We start from the raw sequence: 19,689 nt of genomic DNA on the forward strand, positions 1-19,689 counted from the left end.
ACGGAACCGATGCAATTCTTATTAGAAAATGAAAAAGAAATTAAAGAGATAGTTCGAAAGGAGGTAGGCCACGGTGAGAATCGAACTCGCGATCTCCTGTTTACAAGACAGGCGCTTTAACCACTAAGCCACGCGGCCACGGAACCGACGCAATTCTTATTAGAAAATGAAAAATAAATTAAAGAGATAGATAGAAAGCTGGTAGGCCACGGCTTGAATCTAACTTGCGATCTCCTATTTACAAGACAGGCGCTTTAGCCACTAAGTCACGCGGCCACGGAACCGATGCAATTCTTATTAGAATATGACAAAGAAATCGATGAGATAGTAAGAAAGGTGGTAGGCCACGGCGAGAATCAAACTCGCGACCTCTTGTTTACAAGACAGGCGCTTTAACCACTAAGCCACGTGGCCACGCGGCTACTGAATCGATGACCATATCCCAGAACTAGCAAAAATATTACTTTTTTAAAATTCAATACATTCAATAAAAGGACCCGGACACTTGACATTGATTTTGGTTCCCGGTGAAATCTTCAAATTTGTATATAATATAGATTAGGTGATCTCGAACAATGTTTCAATGGAGGGAAATTTTCTAAGACGCACAGTTCGCCCACCAGAGGGGCGCGAAAGTCGTCGAAGCTGAAAAATAGCAAAACCATTTCTTCTAAACAAAATTGCCGTGCGATTTTAAAAAAAGTATATTTACCGATAATAATATTGAAATTATAATTTCAACATCACCTGCTGCGTTGGGATTAAATTCGAAATTGGTGTCGCTACAAATAAAAAGACGAAATTTATCCTAATCTTCATATTATAATATCTGTTTCTAGGTAGTTTTTCGGGGTAGGTCCGATGGGCCGAAGACCAACCGATCGAAGGGGTCCAACGGATCGAAAACTCACGGCCCGAAAAAAAAGGACCAACCGACCGAAATTTAACATACGTTTTTTATAGCAATAAAAGGGTAAAGGTTTCAACGGACCAAAAAGTTGTATATCGTTAAATAAAAATTAAAATAACTTTTTTACTGTTCAAGTTTACTGTTTTGTTTTTTACTTCTGTCCCGCGATATAGCAGGTTACGCGAAAAACGTTTTAGATTAGATTAGTTCGGATTAGGTTAGGTTAGGTTAGGTTATATACGCGCGCCGAAGGCGCGTAGGCACCGTTGGATAGGTCCGTGACTTATATATATCTATAAAAAAAAACCCTTAATTCGATGTACTAAAAAAAATATATAAAGGTGCAAAATTGGGCTTTAGCAACCCAATAGCATATTATTATCATATGGTTGAATTTTGTTAAATCGTTTTCCAACGAATTGGATTTCGGTCGAATGGGCCCAAAGCAAAATTATTGCATTAAATTACTATTCTTAATTACTATTCGAAAGGAAAGGCCTTCGAGTGAAAAAAAAAACGCTTGCGCGTTCAATTTCTTGTGGGGTGTATATTTTTTGCCCTTTCAAGGTGGTCTGCTTTGCATGTTCTTGTTTTGATATTTATTTTTAACAGATAATGCCAACATAATCCACCGGGTTTCAATTATAGTAACGTTTTTTTTTCAGCTTTTTAAAAATATATATTTCGGTCCGTTGAAACCTTCTGCAATTAACTCATAAAAAATGATTTTTTTAATTTTCGGTCGGTTACTGCTTTCCTTCGATTGGATGGACTTCGGTCCGTTGGACCCCCATTCGATCGGTTGTTCTTCGGGCCATCGGACCCAGACCAGTTTTTCATAGTATATTCCTCTTGATACATGAAAGGTTTTTTATTGTGGAAAATTGGAAAAACAACTATAAGGGTACCTATTTGTTGAAACGGATAATGTAGTTATTACCTCAAAACCGACCACGAAATAACGATCTCCCGATTATCTGAATATCTTCTAATTAATTCTACGCTTTAGCAACCCAATAGCATATTATTATCATATGGTTGAATTTTGTAGAAAATGAGTGTGTTATATCAAAACGTTTATCCGTACACCCTTTATCCTATTGAATAAGGTTTTAGCGATCTTCTTATAAGACAACGATTGAAATTGGTTGAGTGGGATAAATTAACTGCAGAATAACGTCTTTCGGCAAATAATTTAGTCACCCGACGTTTATAGATTATATTCGTTAAATATTCTTATCTTCTCTTTGAAGTGTTTTTCTTGAGTTATATTTTTGAACTATGGCAAATATAATTCGTGCTTGTTTCATATGTGATTCGCGATTGAATATACAGAACATGGTGAGAATTGATGGTGTGACCATGGCCCGAAACGCGAAATCGAAATTACAAAACGAGCTAACTTGGGTCATCCTAATAGAGGTTACAGACCTTACTTAATTGCAACCTCTCAGTATATAAACTAATAACATTTAGTTTATTTCAATAATTTTCGGATATAAAAACTTGTCGAGGTTAACGGTAATAGTTAGTGTAGGGAGCTGTTGGCTCGTTCGCGTGGCATGCAGGACTTGCCACCACCCTCCTACGCATTGTAACCCGGCCACCTGAATAAATGGCTTCAAAAGTCGCTTGATGACTTAGGCCTATGGTGGTGCCTTGGGTATTAGCCTAGCTGATTATTATTAATTCATGAGTTTATGATAAGGTTTAAATCTTGTTGAAATGATAATTTCAATATTATTATCGGTAAATAGTTTTTTTTAAACACGCACGGCAATTTCGTTTAGGATAAATGGTTTTTCTATTTTTCAGTTTCGACGACTTTCGCGCCCCTCCGGCGGGCAAACTGTACGTATTAGAAAATTGCACTCCATTGAAACATTGTTCGGGATCACCTAATGTAATGGTTCCCTTCGAAACTTGGCTTTGGTTTAAGGTGGGGTTGCGGAGTGGTTAGCACTTTCGCCTCGCAGCAAGTGGAGCCAGGTTCGATCCCAGCTTGTGGCACTGGGTGAAAACTCGGAACAACTCCTTGCGCGTTGAATTTGCAAGTTCTCTCCCCGCTGGTTTAAGAGGTTTCCCCTTCCGTAAAAACTTGTTAACAGTAATAGTGAGTGTAGGGAGCTGTTGGCTCGCGTGGCTTGCAGTTCTTGCCACCACCCTCCTACGCATTGTAACCCGGGCATCTGAATTAAAAGTCGCTCGATGACTTAGGCCTAAGGTGGTGCCTTGGGTATTATCCTAGCTGATTATTATTATTATTCCTAGCTGTTATTGTACGCGGTAATTCTGCTAGAGTGTTTCCACCCTTCGAAACCAATGGACCAAAGTATCTTCAAGATATTGGTAATGTAAATCTGTAATTCTCCAAAACAAACCACAGAGTAAGTGCACCCTACAGCGGAACTGCACTAATGCTTAAACATTTTGGTGATCATTTAATTATGAATTAACAGGAATCCATCCCTCTACTTTGAATGCTTTCGCGGTAGATTTTCGTCTCGATGCGGTTGACGGTTTTATTGACGTCACTATGTTAACTTAACTAATAAAAACGTGTGAGGGATGTGCGCGCAAAGGGTTTTTTTATCGTAGGCTGGGCCAGGGCCGTCAGAGTGATCTTACCATACGCGATACGGCAAAATAAGCATTCCAAGTAGAGGTATGGATTCCTAGATATAATAATTATCCACCCAAAAACCATTCGGTTAAAAATTGCAAGGTCCTTTAAACAAAAACGTCACGTCCTATATTACTCTAGGCCATGAAAGTAGTGAAATCAAATAACGGGCAAGATCTGTAATTATATTCCCATAAACGTCATAAACTGGACTTATTTATCGACAAGTGATGTGCTCTGAAGTAATATGCTAGACCTTGCGCATCCTAAGTGCTTTACTGAGTTAAAATCATTTGTACAACCATAAAACATTTCAAAGTGAATGGCTAATATTAGAATCGCATTGTATCAAATACACCGTTAAATAAATTGGTTTGAAAATTTTCAACGGTTCTTGGGATGTTCGCAAAGCATTCTGGGAAAGAAACACACTATTGGCTTAAAATGCTATGTCTCGCTCATGCGCTATAACGTAGTTTCGGCTCGATGGCCGAGACAAGTTTTCTTAGCTTAGCTGTAACGATTCTAATGATACAATATCAAAATAATTTACCAAGTTAATTAAAGAAAAAGGTAACGTTTTCTTAAGAATGTATAAAGAGTGAACAAATCGTAAAATTTACAACGTAGCGGACGAAAGGCAAGCATAATTATCAAGAATTAGTTCCTAAAAACGATTTAGATGGCAGCATTACCTAATCACGGGACCATTTCAACCTCCCGACTTTAAAGTTTTCTTTCGTTCTCGCAAAACGTGGCCCGGTTTGTTTATTTTATTTTTAGGGGCATATATTGTTTAGATCTAAATATATTATCTACTCTGTTTAGATTTACTCTTTTACTTTAAAAACATAGTAAACGAGTTTCAATAATCAGATTCAACATAACTTGGCAGTGAAATAAACGTTGGCACGTGTTTAATTCTTGTCTCGCTCAAAGTACCACCTTGGCCAACCGAGTCAAAATAAAAACAATCGATAAAATTACTGAAACTGTCCGTATAATGGTACTCGAACATTTCTGTACATTACCGATAGGTGGCGGTGGGACTATTGAATACTATTGTATATTACTCAATGGATTCGTTACCGACTCGCTGAACTGTTCATTTGTCGCCATAGCTCAAGAGCTGTACCAGATATGAACTTTGGAAGGACACAATGGGAGCTTAATTTGAAACTGTATACCAAATTTAATTTAAATCGGTTCAGTAGTTTTTGCTCTAGAGCGGTCTGCGAGGAGCAGATGGAAGAGAAGAAAAGTTAAGCCTTACTTTGCCCCATTACTACGAAACGTCGCCTCAACCCTGTTCGATGGAATTCGTGTATGTTTGTCGCGTGCCTGTAACCTTTCAAACGATGCATCACTTGTTTTGATACGAGGGGGTAAAATCGGTTTCATTCTGACTCGAGATAATATAGCAAGTGCTCGGGTAGGTGCTCTACTCTTTACCCGAACCTTGCATAGGGACTACCGTCCCTTTTGATTAAGTACATAACTCTTCCATTTAAAAATAGTTTTTTTATTTGTACGTGGCTATTTACATATGACATAAATATTTACAGCAATAAATACTAGGTTCTAAAATTGAATAACAAAAGTTTTAAGGCTAATTTTAAACCTCCCCGTGTAATGTCTTCGAGACGCGGGCGACTTTGTCGTGGAATTTCTTCTCGACCAGGTCTCTGGCCACTCCGAAGGAAGCTGCCTTGGATGCTTCCATGTCCGCGATCATCTTACTAAAGCCATGAACAGCTTGGATCTTAGAATCCACCTTCGTGAAAACGGGGCCAGAGGTTTTAGCTTTATAGATTTCAGGGATGGGTTGGGTGTAGGAGGACTTGGAACCCTTGACGATCTTCATCTGGGGAATTGCCACGTGGTACTGTTGTAGGTTCACTTCTGGACGGTGCACGATGAGAGTGTGGGGCACCTTGTAGACCATGGGCTTGTGCTGGACGACGGGACTGGGGATAACGAAGATGGCCTGAGGCACCCTGAAGAGGGCGGGTTTGGTCTGGACGATGGGCTTCGGAGCCTCGATGACTGGCGAAGGGATGTTGAGGATAACTTTCTTCTCCTTCAAGACATTCCCAGAGAAGCCGATGTTGGCGTGAGGAACATCATGGACTTCCGGTGCGCCTTTTGGCATCTCAATTGTTGGTTGGACGAGAGACAAGGACGGCTGAGGGATGTCGAAGACGGCATCTGGGAATTCCATAGTCTGTCCGCGAACAGTACTCAAGGGTGGGGCCATGTCCAAGGGCAACGGGGCTGCTATTTCGACCCCATGTGGAGTTTCAACGTCGATCGATTTCTGGCCCAAAACCTGAAAATATATATATTTTTATAAATTTGATATCAAACATTAAACTGCTATTAGTTGACTTACCGCAGAAGCTATTACCACGAAAAGAATTAAACTGACCGTCTTGTACATCTTCGCTTTATTTTGTGAGTTGTAGTTGAACAGATGAAGCTACGATAATTTCTGTTACGAGGGATGCTACAGCTGGGATATTTATTCTCTTTCTGGATTTTTTTATTTCATGTGTTTGTATTTTTTATTGGTTTTTAAGTTAAAATTACATGACATTTTTCGGCTTTGTTTGATAACTAACGAAAAATTGTTTATAAGAGCGATAAGAATTAAATGTTAACATAAGTCACATAATAACCGATAACGTGTTACAAAGATTATCCGTAAATGCGTTGCTACTAAAATTCAATGTACAGTCGCTGAAGAAAGTTTCCGAACACTGTTTTATTTATGTTTTGGCTTCTATCGGTGGTACATTAAAGAGCAAGATATCTTTTTAAAGGTCTGTTTAAGTACGATAAAATTATTCCGCAAATCAATGTACTTTTAATGAATTTTCAAAATTGGCACAAATAAATTTGTATCCGATGTCTTCATTAACTGCAATAAATCTGTCTTAATATTCTGAAAAGTAATCCTTAAGAATTTTCGAAATCGGTGGAGCCGCTTCAAAGGGTTGTATACTATTGGACCGAATCCCGTTTGACCGAATCAAATTGAACCGAAAAGTATTTTCGTTTATAGCCCAACATGGCGGGATTCAGTTGAATGGGAAATTTAAATCTGGTTCGTTTTCACTTCGGGTAGGTTAGTTCAGGTTGGGTTAGGTTAGGTAAGGTTAGTTCAGGTTGGGTTGGGTTAGGTTAGGTTAGGTTAGGTTGGGTTTGGTTAGGTTAGGTTAGGTTAGTTCGGGTTAGGTTAGGTTAGGTTAGGTTAGGTTAGGTTGGGTTAGGTTAAATATGGTAGGCAACTATTTCACGTCGGGTTTTATCAAGGTTATTTTCCAAAATTAAACCCGGAAAATATCAAATTTCAAGGGAAAAAGGTCTAAGAATACACGTCGGTACGAAATAATAAATATTTAAGACATAGTTTAGTCCAAATTAGATATACTATCGTCACGTAACCTACGATGTATAAATATGGATCACTAACGGTATATTGAATGAAAACCGCGCAAAACGCGGTTTTCTGTTGAATGGTACATTCGGACGAATGGGATTTCGGTCCAATGGTCTACAATCGCTTCAAAGCAACGGTCGAAAATGTCAAGTCCAAAATCACTTTTTTCTGCAACTTTGAGAGTCAGTTTAAAGTTTTAGTTTGGCACTTTCAAAGATAATATGGCCCTCGTACCCTAGATTCGAAATAACTGCCTCGAGCTGACCCACTTCCTGCCGGAACTCCGAAAACATTAGCTCCATAGTTACCATAGTAACCATTTAAAATTAAGACCACGGCCAATTTTGATGAAGCGCTTTTCGCGCAACCGCATGTCACCAAAGTTGGCCGTACTAGGACAATACAGCGACCGATGGAGGCCAATTTTTCAGAGGTCACGTGCCGGAAGTAGGTAAACTCGTCGTTATTAAACCATAAATCAGAAAGCTGTCAGAATTCGAATCTAGTTCTATATTATCTTTGTCACTATAGAAATGTTATGCTAATTATCTGGTGATGGTTTCTTTTAGTAATGGTATTTTTTGACCTATTTTATTTATCTGTGTTATTGAAACTGGGGACCAAAAACCGTTATAACCAAAAAATTCTATTCATTTTTTATTTTTTGTAAAATATTGGTCTTAGCAGTCAAACAAAGTTACTAATTATTTTATGGCTGGGTGAATAGTACTTTTAGCCTAACGATAAGAATATCGAATACCCCAAAATTGTCTAATCGAATACCGAGGCGAATAGTAGATTTTTAACCAAATGTCGAATAGCTAGGCCTAATGCAAATAATACCTTCTCGAATATTCGTCGAATAATATGCCGAATATTCGTCGAACAATATGCCGAATATTCGTCGAATAATATGCCGAATATTCGTCGAATAATATGCCGAATATTCGTCGAATATAGGTTTAATTTTGGTCAAATAACAAGTCTAATAGTCAAAATATTTAAAATTTTAAAATCTTAATTGTAGAACTGAATTATCTATGACGTAAATAAAAAACTAAAAAGTATCTGCTGAGAGCGAACTAACCAATGACGTACGTACTAGCCGTCAACCGCCAAGTGAGAGCTCTACCATAAAAATTTCTTCCCCCAAAACGGGTTTTGGTTTCACTCGCCCCATAGGGCCATAGAGAGCTACGTGGTGGCAAAGACCGATTGGGAGGCCGAATATTTACCGAATTATCACTGAAGATTTACCGAATAATAGAAATGTTATTCTAATATCTAGACGGTCATTCGTCTGGATATTCGACGGAATTATTCGGTGAAGTCGGTTATTCGCTCAGCCTTAAATTAAGGAAAAGAACCTTAAACGAGGTTTTTATTATTCTCAGAATTTTATAAATAGGTTTTTGGTAGCTTTCAACTGCATTTTTTACGTTTACGAGTAACGAATAAAATATTTCAACACAGCCTTGGGTGTATTTAGAACTGAAATAAAAATAGTTTTCTTAAACGGGGGTCGTGGCGTCAATTTTAAACCAGGGTTTTAACATGTTTTAAACCAAATTTTTAATAAAACTCTATGTGTTTAAAACGATTGAATCAAACTGTTTTAAACATGATGTTTTTCAAGGAAGATTTTACAGAAGTTTATTTTAGGTATTGAGGTAAATCAGAGAAAAATTAATCGATTGGTGCATTGCTATGGCGAAAAATAGGGTAAAGGACTTGATAATAAAGAGTTCCATTCAAAGGTCTGCTTCGAAATTGGCTCTTGTTTAAGCCTCTATATACATGTATTACTTAATTGAACTCCAGAGATTCTGGGTTTCGTTAGAATAAATTTCACGAAGTCTTTCGTAACGTTGTGAAGTACATCATAGCAGTGTTGGGCACCGCTCCTCTCATTGTGGGCGGATTTGTTATTATGAGCGAAAATGAGCGTTAAAATATCTTTTTAAAAGAGCGCAAAACAAAAATGAGAGGAGCGGCAATTTTACCGCTCAAAAAAAGAGCGGAAAGAGAGGAGCGAAAGTTTTACCGCTGAAACCTGAGCGGAAAGACAGGAGCGAAAATTATACCGCTCAAAAAAGAGCGGAAAAAGAAAAACGAAAATTTTACCGCTCAAAAAAGCGCTTCCTCAATTTATAATTGAGAAATGGAAGGAAAATTCATTTTGGTGCCAGATTTAGTATGTCGTCAGGGGCTAGATGGCAGTCCGTCAGATAATGTGACAACCAAACGTTTTTGGTTCATAGGGGTGGACGCATTTACTAAAATTACTCCGGAAAATATTTTGTGAAAAGCAAATGATTAAAGTTTTGTACTTTTATTTTTTTTCGATCCCTCTTGGTGCCCCTTGTAGGCTTGGTGCCCTAGGCCCAGGCCTATTCGGCCTATTGGTTAATCCGGCCCTGATAATTATTATTGTTTAGTTTTGATTATCAGCCTAATTAAAAGTAATCCGATTAAGTAATACTTTTTGTTGATTGATGTTGATAATATATGACCCTCACAAATCTTACTAAGCCTTGGCCCCAAATGGTGTAAAAGCGAGTTGAGTAGACTATAGTTTCAATAGTGCCATCTTCGGCAGATTTTCGAAAGGTGCTATGATTTAGTTCCGTATCACAAGAAAAATTAAGTTAGATTCGAAGCATTTCTCTTTTCTTGACTAGGTGGTTGGTCAGTCAGTGCTTATTATTCATGAGCCTAGTACGTTTGGCTTGGCAGCTTTTAAAATTCATTTGAAGCGTGAAAATGCCTCTATGGTTAAGGTTTCCGTTTAGAACCGAAGCCATTTCGGTTCGGTTCCGGTTCCATGGAGAACCGAAAGAACCGAATACTTTTCGAATACTATTACTTTTGAAAAATCCGCGAAAAATAATAAATAAACCACTAAACAACAGTGCCAAGTGACAAGGACTATTATGTCTATTGTCTCAATTGGAAGGAAAAACCGTTGTATTTAGAAATAACTTAACTTCGTTTTGTCCAAACTATTGGTTTTTATTTCGCCGCGTGTTCTATGTTACTTCCAAATATGTGGAAATAAGCGAAAATAGCTTCGCCGCCTGCGTTAGCTAGTTACAGTAGTTTTACTTTTCGACATTCGGTTTCGGTTGCGATTGGTCTTGATAGGGTCGGTTAAGGTGCCACTTAGTTGGTTGTCGTTTCGGTTCCTAAATAACACATTTACTTTAATACATTTTATAGAAACTTACATTTAACTCGGACTGTTAGGCAACTTACCACAGAAGCCATTGTCATGAAGATGATTCAGCTGACGGCCTTGTTCATCTTCGCTTACTTTGTTAATTGTAGTTGAAGAGGGGGAGGGGGGGGAGCCCCGATAACTTCTGATACTGTAAGCGTTACATTTGGGATATTTATACTCTTTCTGGGGTTTTTTATTAAATGTTTTATCCTTAAGTTAAATTTACATGAATTTTTTCGGCTTTTTTTTAATTACTAAGCTCACATGTAGTGATATTTTATAATCTATAGAAGTGAGGTTTTTTTATATGGGCCAACCATGAATCTAATATGTAACCGAAAGGAAACAGGCTAATTACTTTTGGGCGTAAGTTTGGTCCACGGTTTTAAGGACGCTTTGGTTAGCGAAAGTAAGGTAAACCATTAGATAAAAGGAAATCAAGTTTAATTCGAGTGACAAATCTATTTACACATGACATAAATATTTATGGAAATAAATACAGTGTTTAAAAACTAATAACAACGCTAGAAGATGCTACATGAAATTTCATATAGCTCCGTGGAAAGTTTTCGAGACGCGGGCGACTTTGTCGTGGAATTTCTTCTCGACCAGGTCTCTGGCCACACCGAAGGAAGCCGCCTTCGACGCCTCCATGTCCGCGATCATCTTACCTACACCCTGGACAGCTTGGATCTTAGAGTCCATCTTCGATAAGATGGGACCAGAAGTCTTAGCTTTATAGATTTCCGGGATGGGTTGAGTATAGGCAGACTTGGAACCCTTGACGACCTTCATTTGGGGGATGACCACGTGGTACTGTTGCAGGTTCACCTCTGGTCGGTGCACGATGAGAGTGTGAGGCACCTTGTAGACCATCGGCTTATGCTGGACCACGGGACTGGGGATGACGAAGATGGCCTGGGGCACCCTGAAGAGGGCGGGTTTGGTTTGGACGATGGGCTTAGGAGCCTCGATGACTGGCGAAGGGATGTTGAGGATCACTTTCTTCTCCTTCAAGACATTCCCAGAGAAGGCGATGTTAGCATGAGGAACATCGTGGACTTCTGGTGCGCCTTTGGGCATCTCAATTGTTGGTTGGACGAGGGATAAAGATGGTTGAGGGATGTCGAAGACGGCAGCTGGCAATTCCATTGTCTGTTCGTGGACAGTGTTCAAGGGCGGGGCCATGTCCAAGGGCAACGGGGCTGCTATTTCGACTCCATGAGTGGTCTCAACGTCGATCGATTTCTGGCCCAGAACCTGAACAACACAATTACTTTAATAAATTGGATAGAAACTAACATTGAACTCCTGTTAGTCAACTTACCGCAGAAATGATTGCCACGAAGAGAATTGAGCTGACGGTCTTGTACATCTTTGCTTTATTGGGGGAATTATTTGAAGAGAGGAAGCTCCGATAACTTCTGATACTGTAAGCGTTACAGTTGGGATATTTATACTCTTTCTGGTGTTTTTTATTACACTTTTGATTTTTAAGTTAAACTTGTATGATTTTTTTGGATTTTTTATTATTAAAGAGTAAGTTGCAAATTATTCGTTACCGCCTTAATATTACTTTTAAACGAAGAAATTACGTTTAAAATACCCGAATATAAAGTTTCGTTGCTTTACGTTTCGTACATAATTAGAAAATATCGGAAAAAGCTCAGCTACGTTGAGAAACAAGTTGGCAAGCCAAAATATACCTCTCCTCGGAAGAATTGTCCCTAGTGGTATTAATTTCTCGAGATAACCCTTAAAGATATATCTCCGCAATTTAGAGTTATTTGTTAAAAATATTAACCCATTTCTATCCCGCCCGGTATAAAATTTTAATTATAATTAAAATAATTGAGACGAAACGACCAATTTTAATTTATTCAGAATATCATAAGTTAAGTAGTTACAACAGTAAGTTAGACGTACTATAACAATGCACAATTGAATTAAACCCTTTTACAGAACAAGTTTATCAGTTAAAGATAATACGAAGCAAATTTTAATTAAATATCTACAGAGGCTTTTTGGAATTACTCGCTTACGAAATACTTGCCGCATCTTTAACGCTCATTTTATTTCAACACTCGCCCTTGATGAAGATACCGTAGATATCGGGTAGTGGACGACTCGTTCACTTCCTGTTGACGTTGTGACGCATACCACATGAAAAAGACCAATGCCGTCCAATTTCCAATATCATATAATGACTCGCACACCCAAGAAATCATTGACTGCGTTAGAAATCGTAGATATCCAAATATCCACACCAAATGTATTTACAAGAAGCAAAAACCTTACCATCAACAAAGCACAGAGAGCCACTTGACTAACCGCCAGCTTTTAAAGCAATTAACGTTAAATTATCTCCTTTGAATTAACAGAACTATATATAGGTCGTTAAGAAAGTGGACCACCCACAGGGTCTACCCTTTAACCCTCTAATCTCGGCTGACTGCGCTAAAACAAGATTTAACCTTTAAAAAATACCAGATTAGGCCTTCATAAATTCATTAATAAAAAAAGACTTTATTACCTATTATGCTTACGATGCCTGTCTTAATTTCAGTGAATCTAAGCAGCTATCGGTGGTTCTGTGGTAGAGCGCTCGACTGCCAAGCCGAATGGTCTGGGTTCGAAACCTGGGTGGCGCATTTGTTTTTAATCAATAGAGAAACGCTAAATTAGAATTTCTTCGATGCAATAATTTCAATTTCAATTCTATTTCAATTAAACCAAAATTTCGTACTCTATTAAATACGCTTCCGATAAAGCTGAAGGTCTAATTTTCAACAAGGCGTAACAAGTGTCGGTGGTTCTGTGGTAGAACATCCGCCTGTCAATCAGGAGGTTTCGGGTTCAAATCCCGCCCGATGCGATCGCAAATTGATACTAAGACGAATACCGTGTACAACTGGTGGAAACCCTGCCATTGGACGTTGAGAGGTAGCATTACACTCAGCACTCGGTCCGTCCCAAAGTCATTATGAAGAAGTTGGAGAGAAAACGCCCATATAAACACAACAGACTCAACATGCACATCCATCAGAACACAAACACAACAAATTCAACACTCACAACCTACGCATAAACATTACAAAAACCGTAATACACCAAACCGTCACGACGGTGAGCGAAAAAACACCATCCAAACCAAACCGCAAATGCATCCGTTAACGCTCACCGTCACACGGTGGTTTTGCCAACCCTTTGAGAAACTGCGTACGCAGTGATTACACTTTGCACCGAAACTGCGAACGCGTTCGCAGTCCTGACAGACAGACACACCCACAGACACACCCACAGACCCACCCACAGACCCACAGAGAGACACGGTCGTTGTATAACCCCTCCTAGGGGACTTTGTCCCCTCGGAGAGGTAAAAAGGGGATATATAGGTACACCTGAGCATTTTACTGCGGCTAAGAAGGGACAGGTATTAGTGAAGATGGTATTAATTGAAAACGCCCTAACTGACGAATAAAATAAAATTTCAGGACCATTGTACTAGATTTTAATGTAAACAATAATAAAGAGGGTTTCAATTTTACAATAAAAAATAGCTCCTTTTAAAAAGTTGTAATTCGTTATAAGTTATTTATTTTGTCTAAAAATAACACCAAACAGCTGATGTACTGTTGTATTAAAATTACACAGATGATAACTTTTTTTCATGTTTATACTTATAAATCAAAACAGCTGCTGATTCAATATTGAAATATATAATTTTTTGTAATAAATTTGTCATTCCAAAAATAAAATAGTTTTCAAAATTAGTACAATGTTACTTTTCAAATAAAACCATAATTCTTAAATTATTTTGCAAATTGCATACAGTAACGTTTCTCTCCATTTAATTTAATTTTATTCTATCTATAAATGAAAATGATTTTAAACTTAATAATAACATTATACCATATTTAAAAAATGATCTGGTGCCACATCGTCATTCAACAAACCCACTGACCCTAAAATGCAGAATTGAAAAAACCTGCATTTATAAACTAACATTGTAAGCATAACCCAGACACGACTTTACAATTCGCTAGTTGACTAAAGCCAACGGGGTACATAAAGCATTTGCTTAGCTGAATATTATTATTAATACTTTATTTAAAGTATTGTCTTGAACTGAATTTTTTCATTAGAACCATTTTTAGAAATGAAACGAGTGGAACCTTGGAAATATCAATTATAACTAAAGGAAGGGGTGTAACATTTCAAACTAACACTAAAATACTAATTCACGAGTTTAACAATTAAAATATGTCCCAATAAAAGCCTCTGTAAACTCCAGTGCGAGAGTCTGTAAAATAAAATACAACACTTTTCATGTTGTGGTGTGATTGATAAATTTAATTAGTTTGCTGCCTTGATGGTGTGAATTAAAAATTTAGACTATCAAGAGCCAAAAAAGCAGTCAATAAAACTTGCAAATAAGTCGCAAGATGACTTCGGCCCCCAACCTGCGATGTAATTAATTAATAAAATTGAATTGAATTGAATTGTTTAGGAAAATTAGTGAAAACACCTTATTCAGGTTTTTCTCACAATAGTACATCAACTTTGTAAGCTCACTAGAATTCTTATTTCTGCAATCACCCAATTCTACACACCTTTTTTCTTTTGGATATCCAACTGCTATATAATAGAGAAATATTGGGCAGCATCTGCACAATGAGTTATAAAGGACTAACTGATTTCAAATAAACCACTTTCTCAGCCAATTGATATCATCTCACAATCAACAAAAAAACGAATTTACGGCGCTAGTCCAATGACATCTGATAATCAATGTGTATCCATTCCATTGATGTCGTAGTAACAAACGTTTTTGTCTTGATTTTGACAATAGTATATAATAGAAGAATATTTGGCAGTATTTGGACAGTAAATTATCAAGGACTGACTGATTCGAAATAAACTGGTCTCTAGCCACTTGTTTTCAAAGAAGTACGCCACTACTCCGACCAAGAGAATGTTTTTACAAAGTCTCTTTTATTCTCCGGTCCCCACAGTCGCATGGGTTAGACAAATATACAGCACTAGTCCAATGACAGCTGCTTTACATCAATTGTATACCAATTCCAGTAATGTAGCAGCACGAAACCTTTATTGACTTAGTAGATGAATATTTGGCAGTAATTGAACAGCGAATTATCGAGGAATGAATGATTTGAAATAAACTGGTATCCAGCCACTTGATATCAAAGAATTATGCCACTACTCCCATCAAGAAAAGGTTTTTACAAGATCTTTCATATTCTTCAGTCCCCACAGTCCCACGGTCTAGCAAAATATACGGCACTGCTCCAATGATATCTGCTTTGCATTGTTAAACCACTAATGTTACAGTACAAAAACGTTTTCTTTCGTGATTGTTACAACAGCATATAGTAAATGAATAATTAGTAGTGTTTGTGAAGTAAAATATTGTTGTTTAGTCAAAGCAAGACAAACAATTAATCAGTAACTCAAAGTCCTATAGATGATTAGTTGTAAACTTTCAACATAACTTAAGATAATTTTAATATTTATAAAACTAATCCATATTTAAAACCCTAACTGCATTAGAATAAACTACAATATATGGGTAAGGGGGCTCTTTCTACAAAAACACAAATAGTAAAAATAATAAAATTATACAGGAAACATAATCCTAATGCTCTGTTACTTACTTTAGGTCATTAAATTACCAACTTTTCATAAACTTTTCTAATATGATAAATTGCATTTTCTAAACAGAAAAAAATGATTGCAGGGTTTGTCTCATACATCGCTCGTATTCCAGTTTATTTCATACCCTCCCATAACTTTAAAAATAGTACTATCTATAAGACTACAAACTAATAGGGAACAATATATTACTTAACCAATTTTGGAAACTATTTTTGGTAACTAACTAATACCACCAATGAATTTCACTCACGTTTTATGTGAATACTACTTTGCCATCAGCAACTTTTGAATGTCAAGGGAATCCAACTTTTTGATCCAGGTTCTTAGGACACACTGAAGTATAATTTCCAATACATGCAGCCATTTATGAAATTATAGTTTTTCTAAAAATAAACAATAAACATCAATCAAATTGTTAAAAAACCCTTTTTCTTGGACTTATTTGGCTGTCATTGCAAAGTGTCCATCCTGTTTCAGAACCAAGATTCTTTAGAGCAACTATGTAATGCCCCGCTGAGCAATCTTTTCCAATATGAACTACAGCAGCTTTTGTTCTGAACAAGAAATCATTAATTTTTACTTTATCAGAACTAAACTCTTTAATTGGAGTATGAATTTTAATTTGTTCAGCCCCCCGGTTAGTAAACCTGACCAAATTCAAATTTAAATATTTACTAGAAGAATACAAAATCATTCGACGTCCCTTCACTTTATTTTGGCTCTGAACACAAGGGTGTTCAAACAACTCCCAGTAGTCCAACAATTCTTTAAAAATTAAGTTTTTTTAATCAGCTAATACATTAACAAAGAAAACATTACCATCATGAGGTTGCTGATTATAAACTCTATCATTAGGACAATTTGGACATCTACTCCCAGGTAGCAAAATCTCGTTGATAAACCGTTTGTGAATCGTTGAAACTATGTTGAGAGATAAACGTTATGAAATGGTTGACGATGTCACCAAAATCAAAGACTATATAACGCTTCGCGAAGCGTTATATAGTCTTTGCCCAAAATAGACGGTTTATAAAACGGTTGATATTAAGTCTTTTAATACTAACAAAACCCAAGTATAAACGTTGTTTGATTAACGTCTATTAAACGTCAATATGAAATGTTATTAAAACTATTAATCGATGCATAATGAACCTCATATAAACGTTATAATACTAAAGTCGATTAAACGTCATTCTTATATTTTATGTAAGTTACTTAAATAGACAGGGTACCCGAAGTAAACCGATATTTCCCGGGAATGTACAGCACAACAGCACAAAAGATTTCTCCCTTAGGTATATACTTTTCACCATACAGTGCAGGCAACTACCTAATTTAAAGCGGCAGTGGCAAACAAGGTCGCTGTCAAAACGAAAGTACAACGGTGCCGTAGCTCTCTCCACGCATGGCACCGTACCCCATATAACCAACTGATTTATGCAAATTTAAACAATTATACGTTGATATCACAATAATTTTCCTTTTATCACAAGGCCTAGTGTCTATAGAAGAAGGCTTTTAAAAAGCATTACTATACTTTAATCGTTTTCCGTGTGTAGGGCCAAAGAATGAAGAAACTCGGTCTTTTGGCTAAGACCAAAGTGTAGTATCTTATGTATAGCGGATATACCTAATTTTTAAATTAATCCAATTAATTAAAGATGTTTCGCCGACCGTAACCGTTGAAAACCACAGTCAGGGTACCATGAGATAGTATACCAAATTAAGTCGACCTAAGTTGAAAACTGTAGATTCCTATAGCGGACAAACAAACATATAAATACAGTTTATATTTAGTTAAATATTAACCACTTCTATAACATGTTTTAATTAGAATATTTTTATAAAAACATGTTTAAGAAGTGGTTCATATTTAACTAAATATAAACTTTTATTATTAGTTAGATTAAAAAATTAGTTGATAGCAAAAAACATAACAACGTCTCATGTTTGTCAAAAGATATATCCTAAAAAAGTTAAATAATATAACGTTATTTTAACCTTAATATCCACATTAAAAGTGACGTTTTTGAATGTGATAAATATAATGTAAATAACGTGGGTTTTTCAACCTAACTATTTTGATGAAAACATGAGTTCTAAAAGAGGTCAATAGTAGAAGGAAAGTGATGGCGAGACGCCACTCCCGGGTTCGGGTTTGGGTTCGGGATCGAAATCCGGGATTTTAGGGTGAAATGGGGGTAAAATCGTTAAAAAGTCAATGTATTTATGATATTTCTCGCGACGATTTGTTTTTTCGTATATCAACATATTATGTTCAGGCCAGCTTGTTTATTTATCTACGCTTATCTCGAAAGACACTTGAAAGTATATCTTATCGCGTTTTATCGTACGGAATAAGTTGAAATGATGTAAAAATTGATAACCTAGGCGGCGCGTGCGCGGATTACCCGGGGGACGCGGTTAATTGGAATTTAAGAGTGTTTTGACGTCATGGAATATTCGTTGTTAAAGTAGAATGGAAATATTTTTTAAACTTCATTTTAATATCATTGTAGTACGCTTGGCACTTGAACCTATCTCACGAGTATTTCACTGGGTGAGAGATAACGCGCGCGTGCGTGGATTACCCGGGGCGTGGTTTTCGCGGCGCGGTTAATTTGAATTTAAAACACGGATTTGAGTGTTTTGACGTCATGGAATATTCGTTGTTAAAATGACGTAGAATGGAAATATTTTTAAACTTCATTTTAATATTATTAGCACGTAAGTTTTAAATTTGATTATCATATTTTTATACCTATATTTACATATTGAAATTGTTACGCATACATGGTCCCCATTTAATATTGGGTCGACGTCTGAAATGTGAAATGGGACACCGACAGGGCTGGCGCGGACGCTGGGGCACGGGCGCCACCCGCGTCTCAACGTCTGACTATCATCTGGCAGTTCCATACTCGGCTATTGGACCATCAAAATGACCAAATACACGTATATTTGAACATTTCCTTGACTACATGACTGAAAAATTGTTTAAAGGTCCATCTACTTGGTTACAAAATTTGTTAAATACTTGGCTTTAAGGCCATATAAATTAAAGTTAGAAGAAGCTAGACAAAGAGAAATTGTTCTGAAAAATAAAATTAAAGATAGAAAAACTTACCAATAGTATTTCGAATACCAAATAATTCGACGTCTTTGTTTTTGAAATAACTAAATAGTTTGCATATTTGTCAAAAAAAAACTAAAAAAGTAATTGAAATTACTGTTAATTTTACTTGCAATAGTAAAATACTAAACCAAATGTATAATTTATATTTTATTTCATTTAATAAATTCAAACTATAATACTAAACTTTTTCAAAAAAAACTTTTACAAACAAAATTTAAAATACACATTTTTAAAATTTAACTACACCAGCTCCAAGTCAGCTAGCGACTTTTTTTTAAGTAACTACTAACTACAATTAAAATCAAAGGATCTGCTATATTTTTCATGCTTTGAAAACAATTCATTAAAATCTCGAGTTTTTAAATATATGTAAAACACGAAGGAGCAGATCTTTTATCACAAATTTTCAAAAATTATATTTAATTTAGTTTATAATAATATAGGGAACTCAAAAATTAAAAAACGAAAAATCAAAAAATTACTTACTTCAACCTATCTCCCAGTTATTAGTTTCGTTTTAAACTTGATTTACGTTTTAGTTTTACTTTGCTATTCTAGAAAATTCCAAAATTCCTTTAGAGTTTATCAGTAAAACCACTTACTTTAAGTATTTTTAATCCGTTCGGTCTAATAGTAGATTACGCACCTATAATCCATGATGTTTTCATTTAAATTCAAATTA

The 19,689-nt window shown here is 36.5% G+C and overlaps 2 protein-coding genes and 2 non-coding genes across 4 annotated transcripts; all 4 read right to left on the bottom strand.

Moving 5' to 3' along the window:
- Positions 1 to 65: 65 nt before the first annotated feature.
- Positions 66 to 138, bottom strand: TRNAT-UGU (transfer RNA threonine (anticodon UGU)). Its single transcript has one exon. It is a non-coding gene; the product is annotated as a tRNA-Thr (tRNA).
- A 203-nt stretch (positions 139 to 341) lies between these two features.
- Positions 342 to 414, bottom strand: TRNAT-UGU (transfer RNA threonine (anticodon UGU)). Its single transcript has one exon. It is a non-coding gene; the product is annotated as a tRNA-Thr (tRNA).
- A 4,620-nt stretch (positions 415 to 5,034) lies between these two features.
- On the bottom strand, positions 5,035 to 6,041 carry LOC149953929 (uncharacterized). Its single transcript, XM_090168924.1, has 2 exons — positions 5,926 to 6,041; positions 5,035 to 5,862 (listed from the first exon to the last, which is right to left on the bottom strand). Exons 1-2 carry the CDS (start codon positions 5,971 to 5,973, stop codon positions 5,149 to 5,151), a joined length of 762 nt encoding a protein of 253 aa, XP_090025050.1. The 5' UTR covers positions 5,974 to 6,041; the 3' UTR covers positions 5,035 to 5,148.
- A 4,581-nt stretch (positions 6,042 to 10,622) lies between these two features.
- On the bottom strand, positions 10,623 to 11,666 carry LOC149953930 (uncharacterized). The gene is made up of 2 exons (XM_090168925.1): positions 11,523 to 11,666; positions 10,623 to 11,455 (listed from the first exon to the last, which is right to left on the bottom strand). The coding sequence occupies exons 1-2, from the start codon at positions 11,568 to 11,570 to the stop codon at positions 10,742 to 10,744; spliced, it is 762 nt and encodes a 253-aa protein (XP_090025051.1). The 5' UTR covers positions 11,571 to 11,666; the 3' UTR covers positions 10,623 to 10,741.
- Between the last annotated feature and the right edge of the window lie 8,023 nt (positions 11,667 to 19,689).

The sequence above is a fragment of the Leiobunum rupestre genome, chromosome 3 (assembly GCF_980474605.1).
Source record: "Leiobunum rupestre chromosome 3, qqLeiRupe1.1.hap1, whole genome shotgun sequence".
NCBI classification, from domain to species: Eukaryota; Metazoa; Arthropoda; class Arachnida; order Opiliones; family Sclerosomatidae; genus Leiobunum; species Leiobunum rupestre.

Bases quoted from the DNA above. Each gene is read 5' to 3' on its own strand.
- LOC149953930 (XM_090168925.1), bottom strand. From the start codon at position 11,570: ATGTACAAGACCGTCAGCTCAATTCTCTTCGTGGCAATCATTTCTGCG. The intron at 11,456-11,522 runs GTAAGTTGACTA...TGTGTTGTTCAG, and splicing joins TCGTGGCAATCATTTCTGCG to GTTCTGGGCCAGAAATCGAT.
- LOC149953929 (XM_090168924.1), bottom strand. From the start codon at position 5,973: ATGTACAAGACGGTCAGTTTAATTCTTTTCGTGGTAATAGCTTCTGCG. The intron at 5,863-5,925 runs GTAAGTCAACTA...ATATATTTTCAG, and splicing joins TCGTGGTAATAGCTTCTGCG to GTTTTGGGCCAGAAATCGAT.